We start from the raw sequence: 22433 nt of genomic DNA, 5'->3' as shown, positions 1-22433 counted from the left end.
TGTTATGTTTGTGTATCTATATAATTAATCATCCTCTTTCGTGGTTGAGGTACATGCCAACCCCCAGCTTTGTTATATAGACAGTACAGATCCTCAGATCATAGGAAAACTTAAAATATTTTATTGGAGTAATCTAGAAAATTTGAGAATTGTTACATCTTTGGTATTTATAAATGTAGTAACTTCTGTGGGTAACTATAGAGAGACTTAACAGGATCAGAAGATACAAATCGAAACATTCTAGCACCTTTTAATATAAATAGAAATGCAGTGATGCAGAGGTAAAAACAAAAACACACACAAAAAACTTAGAACTTTTGCTGGGAAACTATAAATAAGTTGGTTTTTCCCCCGCTAGTTCTGCATAGCCTTCTCTAGGTCAAGGCTTATGATCTTCGGGATTGTGTCTTTATACTGATAACCTTGCTTTAATTTCTTGGCCAGAAAGAATCCTTAGCAAAAATTTAAATTTAGGGTCTTAACATACTCTAATTGGTTCTTAGTTGAATGATTTGACCTTTTAAATGATAGAAATGTTTATAAAAATTGCTTTAATAAGCAATAATTAAAATTGTTACTTTTTTAAACTTGTAGTAACTTTTGTTTTTCAAAATACAGTAGTAAAGATTGAGGTATAAACTTTTCACAAGATACATCGTCTTTTTGTTCTGAAAGTGTTCATCTTGTAAGACCAATTCCTTTTTCACTTTCTTCACCTTTGCAGTAAATGTTCTTTAGGGTCCAGATTCTGATTGTAAACTCCAAGTCCTTTATGATGCCATGTTTACTTTCTTCCTGTGAGGGGAGGTAGAAGGAACACTAGGTAAATATTTTATAACCCAGTTGCAACAGCAAGTATTTTAAAGGGGAAATATCCTAATAGGCTGACCTTTTTTGTGTAGACATAGGGGTTAATAGTCTTTACTACCCTGTGTATTGACCATTAACTTTTCCACTCGAAGTGGCTGTCACTGGTGGCAATGTCTGTGGTAGCAGCCGTATTTGGGCCAAGGGTAATCCTTCCCTGCTGGTCCAAAGGAGCAGCCTGAGCATTTTATTTACCTGTTGGGCAGTAGGGGTAGACTGCAGTTATCCCATAGAGATGAGATCGTTGCTCTGGGAGATACTCATCAGTAAACTGGCCGCTGTCTCTATTTACTGATATAACACCATCCCTGGTAACAGAAAGGAAGAGTAAATTCGTGGGATTTAAGTTGGGATAGAAAAAAAAGTCACTTTCAATAGAGAATTTCTGCTAGCTAGCCTTCTAGAATGACTTTTTTAAATTTAACCAAATGTGTTTTGACTCATTTAGATTTGAAGATTTTCTGTATCTGTGGCTGTCAAAGTGGTCCCCAGACCAGCATCACTGGGAACTTGCTAGAAGTGTAAATTCTTGGACCTCAATTCAGACCTACTGAATCAGGAATTATGGGATGGGACCCAGCGATATGTTTTAACAGTCCTTTGGAATGATTCTGATGCCATCCTAAAATTTTGAGAACCACTGGTAAAATCAGTGCTTCCCAACCCTTGCTGAACAAATTACTTGAGGATCTGTTAAAATACTGATGCCTGGGCCTCCTGCCAGACCAATTAAATCAACACTGCAAGGGATGGGGTAGAGGGGCTTAGACATCTAGATACGTTTTTAATGTTCCTCCTTGGAGAACTAGTCTAAATTACAGTACTTCTCCTTCTCCCAGGTGGACAAGGAAAATGTCCATGATGTCATTTTTTTTTTTAAAACCAATTTAAATCATACAGCTAATATAGCTCATGGTACCACTTAAGTGTAGTCTTTTATTCTCTGAAGATCAAATTTAGATTAATGCACTTCCTTTTTTGGATAGTTTAGTATCAGCTCTTCCACTTCTAAGCAACACCATTAAGTAGGATTTTTAAAAGCAATAACACTTGAACAATGTTATCTACTAATTAAGAGATAATGAAAACTTCAGTGAAGAGCTTAATTACTAAAGTCATCAGTGCCATTAGGTAAAATGTCACTAAGGGTGGTATGTCTCCAGACTAGTTTGCCTTTTCAGGCTTGGCCAGTGTGTGTCAGGCTCACCTCCTCCAGTCTGTGTGGTAGAAGTGATCTGCATAGCTAACAATACTGAAGGGGTAGTTGAGGTGGTTCTGAATGACGCGCCGTCCAGTCCCATCAGGTAGTGTACACTCCAGTTTTTTGGTTCCTTTTAAAACATCAGAAAGGGAAAATGAGATCCTTTCATACCATGAGAAAAGAAAACAACTTTGCCAAAAATAATTGTGGCAGGTAGAGGCCTTCTGAAAGGAAGCAAAGAATAGGAAATAAGACATTTTATTCCCAATGCAGTGATACAAATTAGAAACTATAATAGCATTCTAGTTTTTAGAATTTAGACCCTTGATCCTTTCTTGGAAGAAAGGATTGCATTTCTTCTCCCGAAGTAGGACATTAGAGATAAACTTTTCTAATTAATTTCAAGTGTCACCTCATAAATTGTTGTAAACATAACATCTAGATAAATACTGGCCCTTCATAAGCAATGTATAATGCCTTTTAACTAAAATCCTTAAATATTTTTTAAAGACCTGTTATTTCCTAGATAGGAATTAAAAGTAATTAAAATGGTAACATGGCTTATATTTTTCAGTGTAAAAGAAGCAGTCTTCAACATTTTGCAATACCTAAACAAGTTTCTTACGGAACCTGGCTTTAAATTTCAAATAGTTTTTTAAAATGTAACTTTAAAAAAAAAGTAACTGTTGTTTTAGACCACCCGGGTTAAATACTGACTCATTTGCATTATAGTCCTTTTCATTAGATTATAAAATCTTCAAGAATGGACCTTTTCGTATTCTTTAGTATGGAAATAGACATAGAGCCTCTTTTCTAATTATTCTAATAAAGAAATCACACTACAGAAAGAGAGAACTTGGGTATTAGCAACCCTAACTGCCACATCACTTTCCAAAGAATGTCCTTAGCATAATAGCCTACTGACTGGTAAAGCAACAGATTTTTTAAAATCTTCTAATAAATACTGGCAAAAACAAAAAAACAAAACACCTCTTGTTCACTGATCTAAGTTTGTCAGTTTCAACAGTGGGTTTATTTCTTTTTACTTTAAAAAGTATACCAAGTGCTTGTGTGGGGGAAGGGCAAGCATTACAAAAATGAGTTGGACATAAGACTAGCCCTCAAATTATCACCTGATTCACAGACCCCTCCGCCCCCAAAACCCCAGGAAGGATTATAAGTATCAATACAAAGTGTTAACAGTTTATACACCAACTAAAGGAGTAGGTTTTGTGCTGTACTGTTAAAAATTTAAGCCAAAAGCTCTACATGATGAGATCTGGTTTTGTTGTAAAATCCGTGGTAGAGTGCGGGCCCTCATGGTAACGAAGCGTGGCGTGTTCGCTGCCCTCAGTAATACCTGCGTCTGCCCAGCAGAGCAGTTTGGAGAAGGGGTCAAAGGTTAAACCATTAGGTAGTCCAATATCTTTATTCACCAGAATTCTTCTATTTTCTCCTTCTAAAGAAGACGTTTCGATTTTAGGAGCTTCTCGATTCCAGTCCGTCCAGTACAAGTTGCTGTGGGATAAATTAAATATAGTGAAAATGCAGTCCAAGAAATGTGTTTCTGAGTTTTGGTTACTTTCACCATTTAATGAAGATAAACCTAGGATTTCAACGCTAGGATTTTCTAATGCATTGCTGAAGGAGACCGGCCTCATTCCAGGTTAAGTGTTAGGCAGCCTGGTCTGATTATCTGATCCGCATCACCCCCAGTCCCTCTCACATAGTCTCTGAGGTCTGTGTAGTGTACCACAGTCTTAATAATTAGTTTACCGTCTTCCTCCTAGCATGTGAGCTCCATGAAGGGATAGACCTTGTCTGCCTAGCACAGTGTCTACACCTAGTAGGTCCTATACAAATACTGTCAAATTCATGTGTTGGAGCTTTTACACTCTTGTTCTGACCCTCCCCACCCGGCATTTGAAATCCAAGGGCTTCAAATTAGGATCGACAGGTAACAGGAGAATCGGGAAGCCCAGCTGACCCTCGGATTGGATCCACAGCAATGGCTCGAGGATTCACCAGGTCCGTGTGGAAGAGGGCTTTGCGCTCAGAGCCGTCCAGCCTGGCCCTCTCTATCTTGTCCAGGCCACTGTCCGTCCAGTACATTGTTCTACGGAAGTGGTCGATGGCAAGTCCTTCGGGGCTTATCAGACCTGGAAATAGAACAACGGCAGGACTGGAGCATTTGCAGGTATGAAAACCTGAAGCAGAGAGATCTACTAGGTTTGAAAAGTTTAAAAAACAAAGTCCTGAGAGGCTCTCAGTTGCAAGAACCCGTTTAACAGAGGAACTTGTTCTGCCACCTCTAGTTCTCTAACACACCCTCCGGCCTGATGGCACCAGGCATGTGCACGGTGCGGGGGCCGGGCAGTGGCCGCGGTGGCCGCGCCCTGTGGGGAGCCCTGTTCCTCAGGAGGCTCACCGCAGGAATCACCTTCTCGTTTCTTACATTTGAATGTGTGTGTACAGAGAGGCCGGCACAGCACCACTCAGTGAAGTGACCTGTGTGGCACTGAACCTCCCCTTTTGCACTTAGTAGAGTCAAGCGAACTACCAAGTGTCTTCTGGATGAAGTCGCTGACCTGAGTTGACGATTGTCTCAGGCTCTGCTCCTGGTTCCAGACTGGCACGGCTGATTGTCCGTCCAGCTACGTCTGTCCAGTACACCATCCTCTCGCGGCAGTCATAGTCAATTCCCACAACTATGGAGCCCTTTGTGGACCAAAACATGAAATTGGAAGAATTAGGACTCCTTGCATTTCCCTGGAGCTCGCGCTCAGCTGCCTCACGCACGGCTGTAGTGAACAGCCCGTAATGTAGTCTTGCAGGCAACCAAGCAGCATGGTTACACAAGTGGGCTGGGAGGCTGACTTCTGGGGTCCCAGTCAGGCTTGGCCACCGACTAGCTGTGCCACTTAACCTCTCTATGCCTGGGTTTGTGAAGATAACAGTACCTACTTTATAGTGCTGCTCTAAAAATTAACACCATAAATTCTCGTACAGCGTCCCAGTCATGAGTCTGCAGCAAGGGCTTAATAAGAGCTATTGCTGCCGGCAGTAATAAAATGAGCTCATGAAAAAAATCAGCCCCTTTAGGGATTAAAGGACAAACATCAGTCTCAGCAAAGTAAGTTCTTAATATTTTACTGGGCAAAAAAAATCTGTTACTGCTTCCAAATGGTATCAGCACCTTTGAAACAGCCTTTCTAAAAGTCACCAACATATAATAACAAAATCTACTCCCCCATTTCCCTGTGACTATAATCTTTCCCGAGGTGTTACCCCTATCTCTCCTCCTCACTACGAAGCAAACTTTTTGGTTGTACATTTATGTAAAAGAAAGACTCCAGTTGGATGGGTAAAGGAACTGGAGACTGATGGTCACCAAACCTCTGGCTCAGGAGGTCTTCCGTTCTTCATTGCTAAGTAAATAAGTTGGGTTTTTTTGTTTTTTAAATGCTGAGCCTGTGATACTTCTTTGCAAAACTCCGCACAGTACTTGCTTCATTCAATTTCCAACTCCGACTCCTGGTCTGAGAAACTGAACAGATGTGCAAAGCCAACATCTAAGGGCCATCTGGCTGTCCCTGAGGTCACACCAGTTCCTGGCTTGCCTAATAACAAAGCCTCCTGGGGCTGCCTTGACATGCCTCTGGGAGAGGAGTCAATATAAAAAACACTAAACAAAGCAGGATTTGGCTCCTCTGAAAAAGTGGTCAGTATATATGGAAGGATCTGAAGGTCAAGTGTAGTTTCACTTCAAAAGTGAAAGTCCTCTGTCTCAGGCAGGAGGGCATGTCCATGTGGGTTTCCATTGGCCTAGAAAATCATGGGAGCTATCATGTATTGACTTCAAATCTCTTTGAAGAATAAATCATTGTAAGTAAATTTCCCCAAGATGTGCTTACAGCCCATGTTCCATTCTGTTTCTGTCCCACTTGCCCCCCCCCCCCCCGCCCTAGGAGAGGCAAGTTCAGACGCGCAGCAGAGCCTACAGACTTGGCTGGATAGTTAGATTGAGGTGTTGACAATTTCTTAGTTTCTGCATCTTTTTAGAGAACCTTACACAACAGCATGCAAGTGTTTGCCAACACAACTGCAAAACCTAAAACCTAAAAAGAAAAAACACCTCTTCCTCCGAACACTGGCTGCTTCTCCACTTCTGGAATCCGGTAAGGAGTTGGTTTGTTAACAGAAGTAAAGGCAAACATGGACATTATACTGTTCCTTGTCCTAGCTGAGCAAGTACGTGCTGCCTGAGGTTTAGAAATGGGACCAGATGGCTTTCCTTTATAAGTGGCAGTGCCTTGCTGGTGAACTCCCTTCCCTTTTCTCCATTTTAGAGAAGAAATCCCTCCTCCAAAATGGAACGCCTTGACCGTGGGGACACTGCTGGCGCAGGACCAGCAGGGATCTAGGGAAAGCTTGTCCGCTCCTTTCCCAGCACCCCTCCACCCAGATCCTCTGTGAAGGAGTTAGAGAAGAGCCTGGTCCTCAGAACCAGAACAGGGAGGGCCGGGGGCTGCAACAACGAGGCAGTCATTCATTCATTTCCACTTGGGGTTCTCAACTAACCACAGAAACCACACCCTTTCGCTGGTCCTCCCGGGGCCTCTGGACAGGTCTGGCACGGAGAGGACCCTGGGGTCTTGGGTTAAGGTTCTGTCCATTTTGCCGTGGATCCCATACTGCCTCAACAGCCTCACAAAGCTGAAACTCCCTTTCCACGTATCTGAAACCCCATGAAGCACTGGAGAAAGCCTGGGTCAGTCAGACGTGACTCCGGGCAACAGTGCCCCCACTTCCTGCGAGAGCAGCGTCGTCTGACTCCTGCCGTCAGACTACAGCCCAGACACCCTCCAGGACGTCCCTCTGCCTCCGGCCCTTGCCCAGATCCGAAAGCCCTGTGCAGTCCCCCCCCCCGCAGGAGAAGTCCACTTTACATGTAGTGACAGCAGGGTCTTGGCCATGTCCTTCTGAAGCCTGGTACCGTTGAGAGGCAAGTGGCCGATCTGCTGGCCCTGGGCATAGAGCAGGAAGGTGCCCACAGACGGAGGGGTCACGTCAGGCCGGGGCACGGGACGGACTGTGGGCGGAGCAACTGTGGGGATACCTGCCGTGGGAAAGAGCGGGAGGGGATGAAGGACAGAAAGGAAGGGAAACGAGGGTAGGTGGAGAGAGGGGAAGAAGTTACTTTCCACATAGCTGAACCTCCAAAAACATCAAAAGGTTTTTAGCCTAGACAGATGTGTTCCAGATGTTCCTTAAAAGAAATTCTAATTTCTAGGGGGTTTTTTTCCCCCAAGGATTATGTAAAACACTGCCAATTACTAGGGAGGAAGAAAACAAAACATTTCCCTCAGAACAAAGCAAAGGTTTTTTTCTTTTTACGGGAAAGAAACTAGCCAGTATCGTGTCCGCTTTTCTTTGGGCCCCCAGGGCGACACGTGTCTCCTTTCACCCTGGGCTGGGGAGGAGGGGTAACTGCATGTTGAATGGAGTTCCAGATGTTCTAATTACAGAAACTGCTAATGACAAAACCAAACATGAAATCCAAATTGGGATCTCGGGTAGACCAGAGTATAAACCAACATGGTGTATTAGTGACCACTTTCACCGGACCTGGTGACCCCCATTTCCCCACCTTCACCCACAGCTGGTAGTTGGCCTCCAGCAAGCCCTCTGAGCAGCTGAGGTGATGGTCCCTGGGTGCTTACATGCAGGGGTGGTGCCTGGCTGCGAGCGGGTGCCCTGCACTTCTCTGCCGTCTTTGTCCACGCACCAGCAGAAGTCACTCTTCCCGTGGCACTGCAGGGGGATGAAGTGGCCCAGGTCATCACACTGGGGCACGTACTGGTCGTCCCTGGGCGTGCCACCGTAGTGCTCCAGCAGGTTTTCCCTCCAGCGCTCACAGACAGTCCGGGGCCTCTGGGTGGGCTCTGAGCAGATGGGGACAAAAAAGCCTTTGATGGTGAGCCAAGGACAGAATACAGCATGTAGCTGAAGATCCCCACACCTGGCCTCCCTCCTAGTGTCCACCAGCAGGGCCCCGGCCAAGCCCCCGGACACCGGACCGCAGCGGTCAGGCGCTCTAAGAAGCTCTCCACAGGGATCCGGAGGGGCCAAGAGGATTTGTCATCAAGGTCCAGCCACTTGAGTAGAGAGCAAGAGGAGGTAAAATCAGGGGTGCAGGGCACTCTGAGGCCGGGAGAGGCCCACGGGGACCACTCTGCCTGGGTCCAGGGCCTCTGCTAACAGAATGCCTGGTGGGGACCCTCCTCAGGGACTCAGTGACCTACATGATATTTAAAGGTATCATTTATTCATTCCCACTTGGTTCGGGCTCCAGAACCTACAGCGGAGAGGGCAATCGTGAGACTGGCCATGTATCTTAGAAACTGTCCCTGCGTGCTCTACCTATGTGGCCCTCGTGTCTGCTCACTGGAAAACTATGGAGTAAGACTTGCGGTCATTAGTATGTGCGAGCACAGCAGGCGTGGTGGCCAACAACTCCGTACTGTTAGACACTCCAGTTCCTGGAAGCCCCTTGGCTCAGAGCTGAACCTTTTTCCCGGGTCTGCTCCGGCTTCCCGCCATGTAGCTCTGCCCCCTCCCATCTCCAGCATCCTGCCCTCCCTGCTCCCCCTCCCAGCTCGCCACCACCGGGCTTAGCCACCTGTGAGCTCCTGCAGACCAGTTTCTCTAGCTCTTTCGTCCCAGCCTTGCTCCCACAGGGCTGTCACTCTGTCACAAACATGGCGGTTCTCCGTCTGCAGGGATTCGGCTGTAGGGTGTTTAAATAACTCAGCCACCCAGCTAGCATAGGCTTATCTAAAGGAACTCAAATAGAAGGTGTTTTTTTTTTTTAAAGATTTTATTTATTTATGTGACAGAGAGACAGCCAGCGAGAGAGGGAACACAGCAGGGGGAGTGGGAGAGGAAGAAGCAGGCTCATAGCGGAGGAGCCTGATGTGGGACTCGATCCCAGAACGCCAGGATCACGCCCTGAGCCGAAGGCAGATGCTTAACGACTGCGCCACCCAGGCGCACCTGAAGGTGCTTCTTTTTTAATTTGTGCAACTGAAAGCCTGGGGTCTGTAGAACCATACAGCCAAGTACCTTCTCGATACCCCCAACTGGATGTATAACATCCGTCTCAGAACAAAATGGGGCCCTTGCTTTCCACCGTCAAAGCTGCTCTCCCCTAGACTTTCCCTATCAGTAAACAGCACCTCCACTTTCCATTGTTCAAGCCCGATCGACTCGACTCCTTTCTCTCTCTCGCTCTCCATATCCGACAGGTCATAAGATGTCAGCTGTCCCTTCAAAATACATTCAGAAAATCCTCACTTATCACCGCATCCACCCCTATCACCCTGGTCCAAGCCCCATGGTCTCCTGCTAGAATTATTACCAAAGCTTTCTTACTCATTCGTGGCTTCCCCCCTCCTTCCTGCCCCCCAGTGTAAACTACCAGCAGCCAGGAAGGGAGTCCCTTTAAAACACAGTCATTTCATGGCACTCCTTTGGTCAAACTTCCAATGGCTTCAAAGAACAAAGTTGGAAACATTACACTTTGGTCGCACGTCTAGGAAAGCGGGAGGGTGGTAAATAAAATCCTTAGAACTCCGACCCAACTAGCTCAACACAAGACTCACCAGGTTTGGGGGAAGTGGACACTCTTCAGGTCCTCTCTATAGCTTATGACCCTTGGGAAGCCACGCCCTCTTTAAGACCTCATGGAGAAGGAGGGTCTCTGACTTCCTCCCCCAGATGTGTCTCAGAGACCCCAGATGGGGAAATGTCACTTCCTCAAACACTAGCCATCCATCTCAGGGTGGGATTCCCTGCAGAAGTTTCCAACACTAACCCAGGCCCACACTGCAAACTCAGAGGGTACGTTCTTGGTTCGGGGACCACCCAACAAGGCAAAGTTCTTTGTCTGGAATGCGGACACACAGCACAGCCAGCTTCTGGGAAATGGGCACCTCACATCACTGATATGTGTGCCTCCCTCTCGTTCCTTACTATTTGAAGCTCCTGCTTAATTCAACCACAGATTTCTTTCTTTTCTGTTTTTGGTTGGCAGGGCTTTAAATATTTTGAAATCTTGGACGCAGTGTTTTCCTTCCCTTCAAGCCAACCCCATTAATGCAGAGGAGCCTAGTCAGAAGTGGCAGCCGAGGCCAAACCCAGCACCAGGAGAGAAGTCTGGGCCATGCAGAAAGAGTGCCTGAGAGAACGTGTCCCTCCTCTAGTCGTTAACTTCTCACTCTCTTGGCTCCCTTCTGAATCACTGTCCTTAACACAGGCTTGTCTTAGTAAGTGTAACAGAACTCTGAACCGTTCCCTAAGGCGTGTCCCAACCATCTGATTTCTTTAAATCCCAGATGGAGTTAGAACCGAGACTTTTTAAAGAGTAGGCAGGAGTGAAACAGGATTTTTCTGGGTGGTTGTGTTTTTTTTGGACCTGCAACATCTTTTCCTAAAAATAGGGACAGAGAGGAACTAGGAGTGTCACTGTGGAAACAAGGTCATACATCAGAATCAAGCATTACCGATTTTTATCTATAGGAATCTTAGAAGCACCGATGTGCTGGCCGTAACAATATTATTGAAAGGATCAAAGCCAGTGGTAATTCTCCGGCTCTTCTTACTCTTACACGTGAAAAACTGAAATTAGTATTTATCTTTTTCAGTAGTAAAAATGGACCTCTGAATAGCAAGCTCATGGCTATAGGAATTATTTTGGCTAAAATGGTAGATCAGTCCCATGTTCTTCATAATACAGTTCTTCCCATTCTGAACAATGCAGCAAGGAACCCAAGTCTGCCCCGAACATCTGCACTTGGCGTGAAACGAGCGCACTTGACCCCAGGCCCCGCCCGCACGGCCGAGTTCACCAGCAGCATCTCCCGCCGCACCGGCTCATGACGGTTCCCGCCCCTCTTCTGAGTGGCCGGGTGGCGGGGGCGTAGAGGGCCCCCATCAACGTGCCAGGCCTGGCGGCAGACTGCCAGGTGACTAGCGGACAGCAACTCGCCGGACCCACCCACGTGTCCCCCGGGCCTTCCTGCCGGGCGGTTCAGAAGGCAGAGGGAAGGGAGGGAGGAATATGGGAAGGCAGTCTTCCTTTTGGAAAAAAGGCCGGTCTGGCAAGATCCTCTCGCTCGAAGATCGCCCGACGCGGCCGTGACGGACGCAGGGCAGTGGCCTCGGCCTGACCCACACACTCCAGGCTTGTCCCGGAGCAGCGTGAGGCCGCAGGCCAACGCGCAGCAGGGATCCCACATGTCTGTCGTCCGTCCCTGCCGCACGAATGTGCCCACAGGTGCACAGACCCTCCAGCCCCCTGGCCTCGCCCCGGTCAGCTCCGCTCGGCTCCCCGAGCCCCAGGCCGAGGCTGGCGCGGCTCCCGTCCCTGCCCGGCTCACCTGGCAGCCCGCAGCGCGGCGGCGCGGAGCCGGGGGGCGCGCGCGTGCCGGGGACTTCGCGGCCGTCGGGGTCCACGCACCAGCAGAAGCCGGGGCTGCCGTGACACTGCAGGGGCAGGAAGCCGCCGCGCTCATCGCACTGGGGGACGTGCGGCCGGCTGCCGGGGGAGGCGGCGTGCTGGGCCTGGGCCTGGCGCTGCCGCTCTTCACAGGGGGTCAGCCCTGACGAGGGGTCTTCCGAGGCCGGGGCGAAGGGGGTGCACAAAGGAGCAGTAAGACGCTGCAACCCATCCACTCTTACCGGCTAACTTCAAAAGTCTCCTGTCTGAGGGGTTGTTTTTCCCTCCGTATACTTGGAAGCCAGCATCCCATGGGAAAAAGAGCAAGGCACTGAGATTTTGAACTCCTGGATTCTTTTAGTTCTGCCACTATCTCCCTAATTTCTCCCTACATCTCACAGTTCACCCTGTCCTGAGCTGACCGTCCTGTAAAATGGCCCCTCCCTCAGCCCGTAGGGTCCCCGCTGCCGTCTGGCTAAAATGAAGAACAGCCCGTGGCTTCTGTCCAAACATCCCTAGAGGCTCTAGAGAAAAGAAGTAAAACTTTGTTTAGCCACCGAAGTCCAGAATTTAAGTCTGAGAAGCCCCGGGTCAATGGCAATCACTAGATTGCACCGCGCTGGCCAAGACCTCCTAGAATAGTCCTGGGGGCTTCCGCCGGCTCAGCGTGCGCACGGCTCCTGTCCGGGAAGCTGGGTCTCCTTACTTCATATGCATGACACTTAGATCATGAAGGGAGCTGACCACAACCGGTGGGACACTAGGTAGGACAACGGACAGGACATTCCCCCGGCCTCCCAGAATGCTAATAAGCAGTGAGCTCTCAGTAAACGAGGCTGCTAGAGGGAACCAGCCTTGGTCTCCAGTAAGGGTGGACTGAAGGCTGTAGAAAACTCGCATTGAAGGAGCCAGGGTTTTCTGTGCCTCGTCTGGCTCTCCAAACCTTACCAGGTGTGCACTGAAATCCATCGCCACGATAGCCAGGGTGGCACTGGCAGGAGAAGGAGCCGGGGGTATTGTAGCAGGTAGCCGAAGGGTGACATCTGTTTTCCGAGCATTCATCAACATCTGTGGAGGCAGGAACAGGGATGAGGGGGTGGGGAGGGAGGAAGGAACAGCATGACTTCACTGCACACAACCGGGGCTACTGTATACACGGCCTTAGGACGCGTGAGTCAATGACAAAGGCTCAAGCAACCTTAGAAGACCTTGGGGCATGAGCAGGACTATAATGACAGCTAGAGGCAAGCTTCACGTACAAAGTCGAGGGACATGGGTGTTAAGAAAGTACAATGTAGAAATCGAACGTGTGGTCACTTCTAGAAAAAAACATCCTGCAGTGTATTTCTAGAGCATCTTGCACCCACAGTGAATTCCAGGAAGTTCTCACCTTTGAACTGCCTTCGACTGTAAATCATTCGCTTCCTCTCAAATACGTGTAACAATGGCTTTGCTCTTGCATTGCTGGTGCCCTGGCCCTACAGCATCTGGGCGCAGAGCGCACAGCCCAGCGGCCGGCTCCCGACGGCCTTTCAGCTAAGGCACAAGCACCCTCGGCGTCACGCAATCACAGGCCTCCTACCTACCATGCCCAACTAATCAAAATGTTCTCTACTTCCTACCTTTAGAAGGGATAGAAAAGTATAAGAAAAATTTTGTCACAGAAAAAAGAAAATCTCAATTTGTCAGGCTTATCAGCATCAACAATCCAGCCGCCCCCCTCCACACGATACCAGATTTTCCTATTTCTCAAAACCGCAACATCCCGGAACTTCAAACAAACGCCAGCTTATAGTCCTTTTATTTACTGTAATCAGCATGTGCGGACAGTAGCAAGGCACTCCGCCTTGCCCTCCAGAAACCTCTGAGAGTCCAACTGTTAAAACCAACCGCCGGGTGCCTGGTGGAGCGTGCGACTCTTGATCTTGGAGCTGTGAGTTCAAGCCCCACATTGGGTGTAGACATTACTTAAAAATAAAAAAGGGGGGCACCTGGGTGGCTCAGTTGGTTACGCGTCTGCCTTTGGCTCAGGTCATGATCCTGGGCTCCCCGCTCAGCAGGGAGTCTGCTTCTCCCTTTACCCTTCACCTCTCTCGTGCACGCTCTCTCTGTGTCTCTCTCTCTCAAACGAGAAATAAAATTTTTTTTTAATTTAAAAAATTAAAAAATTAAAAATTAAAAAAAAAATACGTAACATAAAACCAGTGACTGAGATAAGCTATCTGCAAAGACAGGAAGTCTTCCAGAGTAAAAGGAGGATAAAGGGTGTAGGTCTGATCAAGGCTCAACTGAAAAGAAAGCAAGCCACTTCCCCAAAGACACCCAAAAAATGATTTAAAAATGTGGGTTGGGGTGATCAGTATGAAGCCTAGAAGAATGTGAGTCCCAGAAGTGAACTGCACCAATTCGCTACAGCCTGCGACAGAGACACATAGAACCCAGGACGCCGGAGAGTGACAGCCTGGATGTGCCGTGAATCAGCTTGGGGACAGAGGTGGCTCCTCGCCCTGCCTCCCAGGCACCAGATGAAACCCGCTCTAGGGCTCTTGGTACCAGCCGGCTATGACCACACCCTCCCTGAGGCCCCTTCCCATGGCTAAGTGCCTTTCACAGGTACCCGTGAGCTGACGGACATGCTGGACGTGAAACCCAGACGTTCTATTCACAGGAGAGGAATCTCTTACACTGTGATTAAATTAGCAAATTCACACTCTGTGTGTCCTCAGTGTTGCAGACGTTTGGTCAGAATAAATGAGCCCCCTTAAGTCCCAAATAATCCTGAATGCTTGACACAACCAAGTTTCATGCCACCCAGACAGGCTCAGATGAGCAGCTGGCCTCGCCGGTGACCTTCCCGTCCACCTACAAAGGCGGGAAAGTACTTATACATTCATCTGTAAAGTCAGAAACAAGCCAGGTTTTCTGGTTAGCTCCTCAGTTAACTGAAAAGAAACCAAACAAAACCAATCACAACAAAAACCCTACCTCTAATCTAATCGATACGGGTTCTGTGCTGTCCTATTTAATTATCCCCGAGTTTGGCTCTCTGTCTCTTCAAAAGGACAACCCCAACACCTAGGTGGGTGAAGCCGGTGGCCACGCAGTCCCCTGGGCCTGCCAAACCAAAGCTGTAAGAATGAACACCCAGCAGGAAAGTCAATGCAGGAAGTTAAAGCTATTCATCATACACATGCTAAAAGCACTTCTCTGCTAACAGGAACCCCAGGCAATAGCAGGAAGCAGGAATTCCTGAGACACAGGGCCTATTTCTAGAACCCAGGGATCAGTTTCTTGAGATTATTTTTTGAACTAAGAGAGAGGGGACGCCCCAGGGCTACCAAGTTAACTCATGTTCTTAAAGCCTATGGCCTAGGACTTCCGATCAGAGTGAAAGAGCAGTCATCCTCTCCACAGATATGAGAGTCGTGGGGGACAGTAATGGTTATAAATGACCAAAAGGGAGAAAGCCCTTGAGGGGTGGAAAGCATCACAAGTGAGGAGCCTAAAGGCTGGAGAGGGTTAAGGCTCCCCGAAGCACAGTCCTCGATGCCTCCTTGGAAGACCTTCCACCATGACAGGAAATAGTCCAGTCAGCCACTCCAGGGCCTGAGCTCAGAGCAGGCTATGGCTCCTCCTCAGAGGGCTAACGCTGAGGACGGCTGGAGGGAACCAGAGCTTTTGAGAAAGGAAGAGGAGCTCTTTCCTATGTCACAGGATGTCAAGTGTCTGGACAGAACGCATGGAAAGACTTTCAGCCCCTTGTCAAGGGAGAAACTCCTTGTTGTACCACTGGGGGAGGGGGCTGCCATTTATGCTTAACAATCAATGTCAAGGGTCTTTAGGGGCTGTTAGGACACTGAGGTCCAGGCACAGTAGAGCTCCTTTGCTGTTCAGATAATGAAACGTGGCTCAATCCCCGTATCGTTCTCCATTCTATTACCTGTCAAGCTAGTCAAGAAACCTATACGGAAAATTTGTTAAAATCCTCCATTTTGAATTCAGACGTCAGTGTTTCAACACTCTTCTCACTGCCCTCATTCTGCCTACACCCAAAACCAGGTGAAGTCCCTTTGAAACAAAACCAATCTATTGTATGGTGACTAACATAATATAATAAAAAAATATTAAAAAAAAAAAAAAAACAAACCCAATCACTGGATTACCAAATTCTAGCTCCCCGCTAACCCATCCCACCCCACCTCACCCCCTTTGCTTCCACACCATCCAGTGAAATTTCCAGACCCCAGTAAAGGCTTCGGCCCACAAGTTCTCACTCCCCACCTAGTCAGTCAAGCACCCTGCTAGTTGTTCCCCCATGTGGAATGTGGCAACCCTCTCTTTGGGATCCATGAGTGTAAGAAACTCCTTCCTTTCAAGCCTTGCCCTCTTCTCCTCCTGTGAATGCACCGTTACCATACCTCACCTAACCTCTCCATTCGTAGAACAGGAGACCTGAGAGAAATACTCCACGTACCTCTTCTCATGCCCCTCCCGAGCAGTAAGGGCTGAGTGACATCCCACCTGTTCAACTCACACTTGCTCCTCCCTGGAAAGATCCGGACTCGAGACAATCTGCTTTTGCACCTAGCAAAGTCACCAAGATCGAGCAGGACAAACAGGCCTGAGACACATCAGCTCACACCAACACAAGGTTGAAAAAAACCCTGAAACCGTTGAAATCGGGGTTGATTGAGGGAAGCTGGAAAAGATTTAATTCTACTTGGATAAAAGTAATTCCTGCTAGTGACTCAGACTAGACTGAGAGCCCAAAGCCAAGTCCAGCCTCTCCAGGGAACTCAGTTTTTGACAAACTGGCTAGAGAAAAAACCCACACACCCTTTTACTGCTACTTTAATGGAGTAAAGAAACGTGTGCTTCAAAAAGGCACACTTTCTACAAAATAGAGCCTTTATCTCCAGTTTTCTCTATTTTGCTGTTTTCTCTCTGTGGTCACAGAGACACATGCACACCGTGGCATGTCTTTAAATATGTGCATGCATGCGTGTGCGCGCGCGCGCACACACACACACACACACACACACACACACACACACTTCATGATTAGCCCAGATCGATTTGGGCATGGCATAGGTCTTTAGGAAAATGTTCATTTTCCACTACTCCAGTCTGAAAAGCTTGAACTGATTCTGGGAGGCAGCCTCTAGGGAACCCCAAGGTCCCTACCTTCTAGCATTTGCAATCCTGTGCAATCTCCTTCCCTTGAGGAACTTGCATCTAACCAATACACCAAAGCAACATTGAGGGGATGTCACTTTTGTGACTATAAGTTCCATTTTGCTAGCAGACTTTCTGCCACTGGCCTGGAGGAAGTAAGCTACCTTGTTCCAGGTCTATGTGTCAAGAAGCTAGCTGAAGGTTATCTCCAGGCAACAGCTAGCAAGGACCTGAGGCTCTCTGTCCTCAAGGAACTGAATCCTGCCAGTAACCACGCGAGGATCTTTCCCCAGTTAGGCCTTTAGATGAGACCCCAAGCCCACCACACCCCTTGTTGCCGCTTTGTAGGCCCTTTCAGGCAGAGGACCAAGCTAAGCCATTCCCAGGCCCGTGACCTGTAGATGATAAGCGTGTACTGTTTTAAGCTGCTCTATTTGGGGGTAATGTGTTAGCAGCAATAGACAACGACTACACTAGGGAAGCAACGGATGGGTTTGGCAGGTTTTTAAAAGTTTGTGGGTTCCAGAGAAAAAGTAGAGAAGCAGAGATTGAATAGGGACAATTAAAAATGGCAAAAGTCAGCAAGAGGGCGGTAATAACAATGAGTGGCGTTATTCGAAAGTTCTCGACATGGAAAAGTGGCCAATTTCAACGTCCTAATATAGCCCCAAAGGTCATCAAAGTCTTACAGGACAAGTAGAAGTTAAAAGAAAGAAAAGAGAATGATTCTAGAAGAGATTAAGGCAAGAAGCGACTAACTCAATTAACTTTCTGATTATTAACACTCATCACATCTAGGCTCCAATTAATTTCAACTTGTTAGCTTTAAACCACAGACCTAAGGAGTTGAATACCTTAAAAGTACCATCTCTGCTGTCCTAAGCAGCCAGATGTCTAAGTACGAAATTCTGACAAGATTTTGATTCTCCGTGCAGTCTCATGTCTTAGAGCCAGCAGTGTGTTAAATGAAACTGAACGACAGGGGCGCCTGGGTGGCTTAGTCGGTTAAGCACCTGCCTTTCACTCAGGTCATGATCCCAGGGTCCTGGGATTGAGCCCCGTGTCAGGCTCCCTGCTCAGCGGAGAGCCTGCTTTTCCCTCTCCCTCTGCCCCTCCGCCTCCCCCCACTCGTGTTCTCTCTCTCTATATCTCAAATAAATAAAATCTTTAAAAAAAGAAAGAAAGAAAGAAAGAAAGAAAGAAAGAAAGAAAGAAAGAAAGGGAGGGAGGGAGGGAGGGAGGGAGGGAGGGAGGGAGGAAGGAAGGAAGGAAGGAAGGAAGGAAGGAAGGAAGGAAGGAAGAAAGAAGGAAACTGAATGGCAAGGTTCCACGAGAATGGAAAAAATATCATTCCCGCCGTGAGAAATAACAGAACAATGAGGAGTTAGTGCCCCTCACACCCTGACCCGCACACCTGTGGAGGCGACCCTCTGTCTGTAGAGTCCTGTGACAGATGGAGCTCTTGGGCTGGTCAAGTCAGAGAAGCATCTGGAATTCCAAATCTACCTCAGTCTAACTGGAGAAACACTCGAGCTCTAAAGCAGGGGGTGTTTTTAGGAGGAAAAAAAGCAAAACAAAACAAAACAGGGCTGAACTGAGCCACAGCCTTGGGTCATTCAGTATAAACCATGTTTTTAAGAAAACCCTACAGCCGAGCTTCTGTACAACAGAAGTGGAAACATTAAAGAGCCAGTTCAGACAATACCAAGGGGCCCGTCACATCTGGGAAGGACAGGACGGCTGTGCTGCCCTGACACATTTGTTGTCCGTAACACATGGCTTCTGTCTGCTGGTTCAGGCAGCCTCTCCACCAAGACCGAAGGGAAGAGGGATGGGAGGAGGATGAGAAACAAACATTTGGTGGGGGGGTGGGGGGGTCATGCTATTTAAGCTGCTGTAAAGCTCCCAGGAGTTACACAGCTGTTCTAGCAAACCAGCTCAGGGTGCCCAGGTGTACAGAGGCCTGGCCAATGCAGACAGCGGTTTGGAGAGGGGGGAGAGCCTGTGCTTCAGGTTCATAATCCCCAAACAGACGCTCCCCCACCATTCTCTCATTCCTAGGGTCTCATTTTACCATAATTTGTGGGTATTACCAACAGCATGAAATTGAGTTTCAATTCCATCACGTCATGTATATTTTGAAAATCTTTAGTGGATTATGTAGATTTGCTAAATAATCTCTGTATTAAAGTACTACTGATCCCGGTTTCACGAACATTTATATCCAGAGAATTATACCGTTTAGTAACAACCTCACGCATCACTGTTATTATTTAACCACGTTAAATTTTAAGTTAGTCCTGCATTTCAGTTTAGTGATTTTATAAAAGACCGTTCAAGCCTTCACCATCTTAAACATCTTTGGATTTTTGGGAGAAAAGTTTTGAGCACTTAGGTATGCGTTACTATTCTCTTACGAAGGTAGAGTTCTTTCTCTCTCTCCCCCTCTCTTCAGGGAGAGAGGAGGGAGGGAAAAACTTAGAGAGAAAGCACTGCATGTATGTTTAGAGATTGCTTAAAATACCACTTCAACCAGTGGGGTAGCAACCAAAAGGCAGGCAGGACTGCGAGTGCTAGAGTGAGCCGTCACCCAGAGAGACTGAAGACCTGAGACTTCCCAACAGGTCAGTGGGTTCTCCCAAAGTTCCTCCAGCTACACCAGCTCCCAGGAACAGGAGTTACAAGCCGGCACTGGCTGCCCAGTGCTCCAGGAACGTCTCCACCAAGGACAACCGTATATGCGCCACAATCTAGTCCCAGGGGAATCACCCTTGGCTCTGCTTTTTGACTCAAAGGACAGCTTTCCTCTTGCTCTTTAGACCATTCCCAGGCTGCGTGAGTCAAGAAAGGGAGAGGTCCTCTTGAGAAAGCTCTGGCTACGTGGGGATGCGGCATCCAAGGCGACTTTCCAGGGTCACTGGGGCTGACGTCCCACAGGTACTCACCGGCACACTGGTGCCCGGTGCCCGTGTAACCAGGCAGGCAGGCGCAGCTGAATGTGCTGCCTCCGTGGTGAATGCACCGGGCCTGGCCGGCAGGAGCGCAGGAGTGGCTGCCGTCCTCACAGGGGTTGGGAGGTGGGGTGATCGCTGAAAAGAGAAGAACGTAAGCACGTCCCAGAGTTCAGGCCTGCGAGTGGGGGAGACTTGATCTTCACAGTGTGATCCACACACCAGTCGCATCAGGACCTCTGAGGGCTCACAAGGCCCTATCCCAGAGCCAGGAAATCAGAATCTGACTTTGAACAAGACGGCTTGCATGCGTGTTCAAGTTTGAGAAGTGCTGCTCTGGGTAGATATGAAGACCAGTCATTAAAACAGTCCTTGATTCAAGTCCCAGAACTACACACACACACACACACACACACACACACACACACACACACACACACAGAGTCTCTATGCTCGTGGCTACTTTTTCATCCCACTGGATTAAAAGGTGTATTTTCTCTATTATCATCTGGCTCTACCAATGGGATGAATCTGGAATCCTAGTTCTTTTGGGTCTGCTTTTAGGTCCAAAGATTTCTTTTCCTTTCTCTTTACCCTAGTAAGGGTAGATTTATTACAGAGGGAGTGCTATAGCTGGGCACGTGGAAAAAGCATCTTTGAATTATAATCCATTTCATTTAAATTTGAGAAATATTTTACTTCTATCTAGAACTGGTGGCATTAGAGGTTCATGGTCTTGTTACATGATTGGGCCAAATACCAAGACACACGGGAAACCCAATTCGGTGAACACCTTTCAATAACTCAACACCAAAAGTATCTGTTTGGAGGAAAACAACAACACAGGGCTGAACCGATCCATAGCCTTGGGTTATTTCAGTGTTAAACTGTTTTCTAAAACCACATGGCAGAACTTCTGTAGGTCGGAGTGGAAACATTAAGGAATCAAAGAGCAAGGGTCAGCACCATTTTGGCCAAAGAGAGAAACGCCTTAGCACTCACCGACGCAAGTGTGCCGGTCATCTGCAAACTCGTAACCACTCCGGCACTCACACCTGTAGCTTCCAAGCAAGTTGATACACACGGAGTTGGGGCCGCAGCGATGGGAGCCAGCTGCACACTCATTGACATCTAAGAAGAAACAAGGACAGAAAAGCACTGCTTAAATCAAGGGTTCCCCGAGTGGCAGGTCTGAAAACCCAGTATTTTCTCACTGCCATGAAGCTCCAACAGAACAATTAAATTAGTTGGGGGCGTGGGGGGGGGTCAAAATATAGTATTTCTAAGGATCAGACGTGAATGCATGTTGCAGGATAACCTTCAGATAATCTTTATCTGAAGTCATTCAAGTATAAGCCACAGGGAAAATATTTGAATATTCTGAGAATTCTTTAAACGGTAAAAAATAAAACCCACTCAACATTTACCAGAAAAACACACTAACAATTTTTCTTTTAGAAATGTAAAGCAATTTCTGTGGCTTGTGGGGATGTCACGGGTGAAAGGAACACAAGGTCTGAAACCTAAAGATAACCAGAAAACATGTTTTAGTAAATATAAGGAATACTTAATACAAGGTTAAAATGACCAAACTTGAGAACTCAAAATATATAGGAATTGCCATACATGTCTTCTTTTCTCAGTCCCAGCCCCAAACACCCACCTCCAAACTACCCTCTCAACTCTAACCAGAATGTGCTTTCGTGTAGAAATAAGAGCACTTCGGTTAACAGCTGCTGAACGTGTCTCGTGCATCTGTTAACAAGAGTGGAGGACCCCGTGGATGAACGGAGCGTGTACAACTTACCCACACAACCGCGTCCGTCTCCCTGGTACCCAGAGGCACACTCGCAGGTGTAGTCTACCCCTGCCCCTGGATGGCACTGAGCCCTCATGTCACATGTGTGGCTCCCGTCGTAGCAAGGATTCACGCCGATGGGGTCTGAATCCCCTGCATGAGTCAAGAGGAAATAAAGCACACAATCCCAGTCTGGTTGTTAGGAAGAGAACGGCAGGGACTGGAGATCAAGGACTCCTCGGAACGGACCGCGTACTCAGCTGTTTGGGGGGCCCACCTGGCCACCTGGCCTAGACTATCTAACTTGCAGTTTTAAATTCCAGAATGACTTCCTCTTGCCTACCCCACAGACAACTAACCTTTTCTCGCTTACAGTAGGCTTGTGTCCAGGGAATACAAACATCCCAATATATGGCATAATTTTATTTTCAAGTGCTCTCACTCGATCCCCTTGTGTGATTTTCAGGATGACTCTGTGAGGTGGGCTGTCATCCCCATGACTGGTCATTTTCGCAGATAAGTGAGAACACTGGAAGACTTGCCCCAGCTCACAAAGCCAGGAAACGGTACAGCAAGAACTCACACCCCAAATTTCTGCCAATAACCTGGGCAGTCTCTCACTGAAGTTCACTATTTCCTAAGTCAAAATTTAATTACTGGGAAAACCTTGCTTTTTTAAGATTTGGAAGACTAAAGAGGAATGATTTTTGCAGAATTTACTTTTTCGGATTAACCTTGCCACCGACCCACCCAACCACTAGGCAGTGATAACTCTTAACATCTGAAATCTTTCCTAAAGGGTTTTGTTTCTAGATAGAGCACAGTAGTAATCCTCATTGCAAACTTATTTGCCAGGCACTGTTCTAAAACCTTTACACATACCATCCCTTTAAATCTTCACGACTGCACTGTGAGGAGGGTACTAATATCTTCATTTTTACG

At 47.5% G+C, this 22433-nt stretch overlaps 1 protein-coding gene across 3 annotated transcripts in view; it reads right to left on the bottom strand.

Moving 5' to 3' along the window:
• Positions 1-98: 98 nt before the first annotated feature.
• The window catches only part of NID2 (nidogen 2), a 57972-nt gene continuing 35637 nt past the window's right edge, over positions 99-22433 (bottom strand). The window contains exons 9-21 of one of the 3 annotated variants that reach the window (XM_045810308.2): positions 21501-21644; positions 20696-20824; positions 19688-19831; positions 12516-12635; positions 11509-11742; positions 7792-8013; positions 7018-7187; positions 4657-4786; positions 4056-4227; positions 3429-3586; positions 2075-2198; positions 1063-1175; positions 99-795 (exon numbers count right to left, since the gene is read on the bottom strand). In XM_045810308.2, coding sequence (XP_045666264.2) covers positions 785-795; positions 1063-1175; positions 2075-2198; positions 3429-3586; positions 4056-4227; positions 4657-4786; positions 7018-7187; positions 7792-8013; positions 11509-11742; positions 12516-12635; positions 19688-19831; positions 20696-20824; positions 21501-21644 — 1871 coding nt within the window. In that variant the 3' untranslated portion in view covers positions 99-784. Of the gene's footprint in view, positions 796-1054; positions 1176-2074; positions 2199-3428; positions 3587-4055; positions 4228-4656; positions 4787-7017; positions 7188-7791; positions 8014-11508; positions 11743-12515; positions 12636-19687; positions 19832-20695; positions 20825-21500; positions 21645-22433 lie in introns of those variants that run through there. The other 2 variants (XM_045810311.2, XM_045810312.2) reach the window with 2 other exon arrangements.

The sequence above is a fragment of the Ursus americanus genome, chromosome 26 (genome assembly GCF_024610735.1).
Source record: "Ursus americanus isolate L20-20 chromosome 26, mUrsAme1.1.p, whole genome shotgun sequence".
Taxonomy (NCBI): Eukaryota; Metazoa; Chordata; class Mammalia; order Carnivora; family Ursidae; genus Ursus; species Ursus americanus.
The sequence above is the reverse complement of the archived record's forward strand: the minus strand, read 5'-3'. Positions and strand labels throughout refer to the sequence as shown.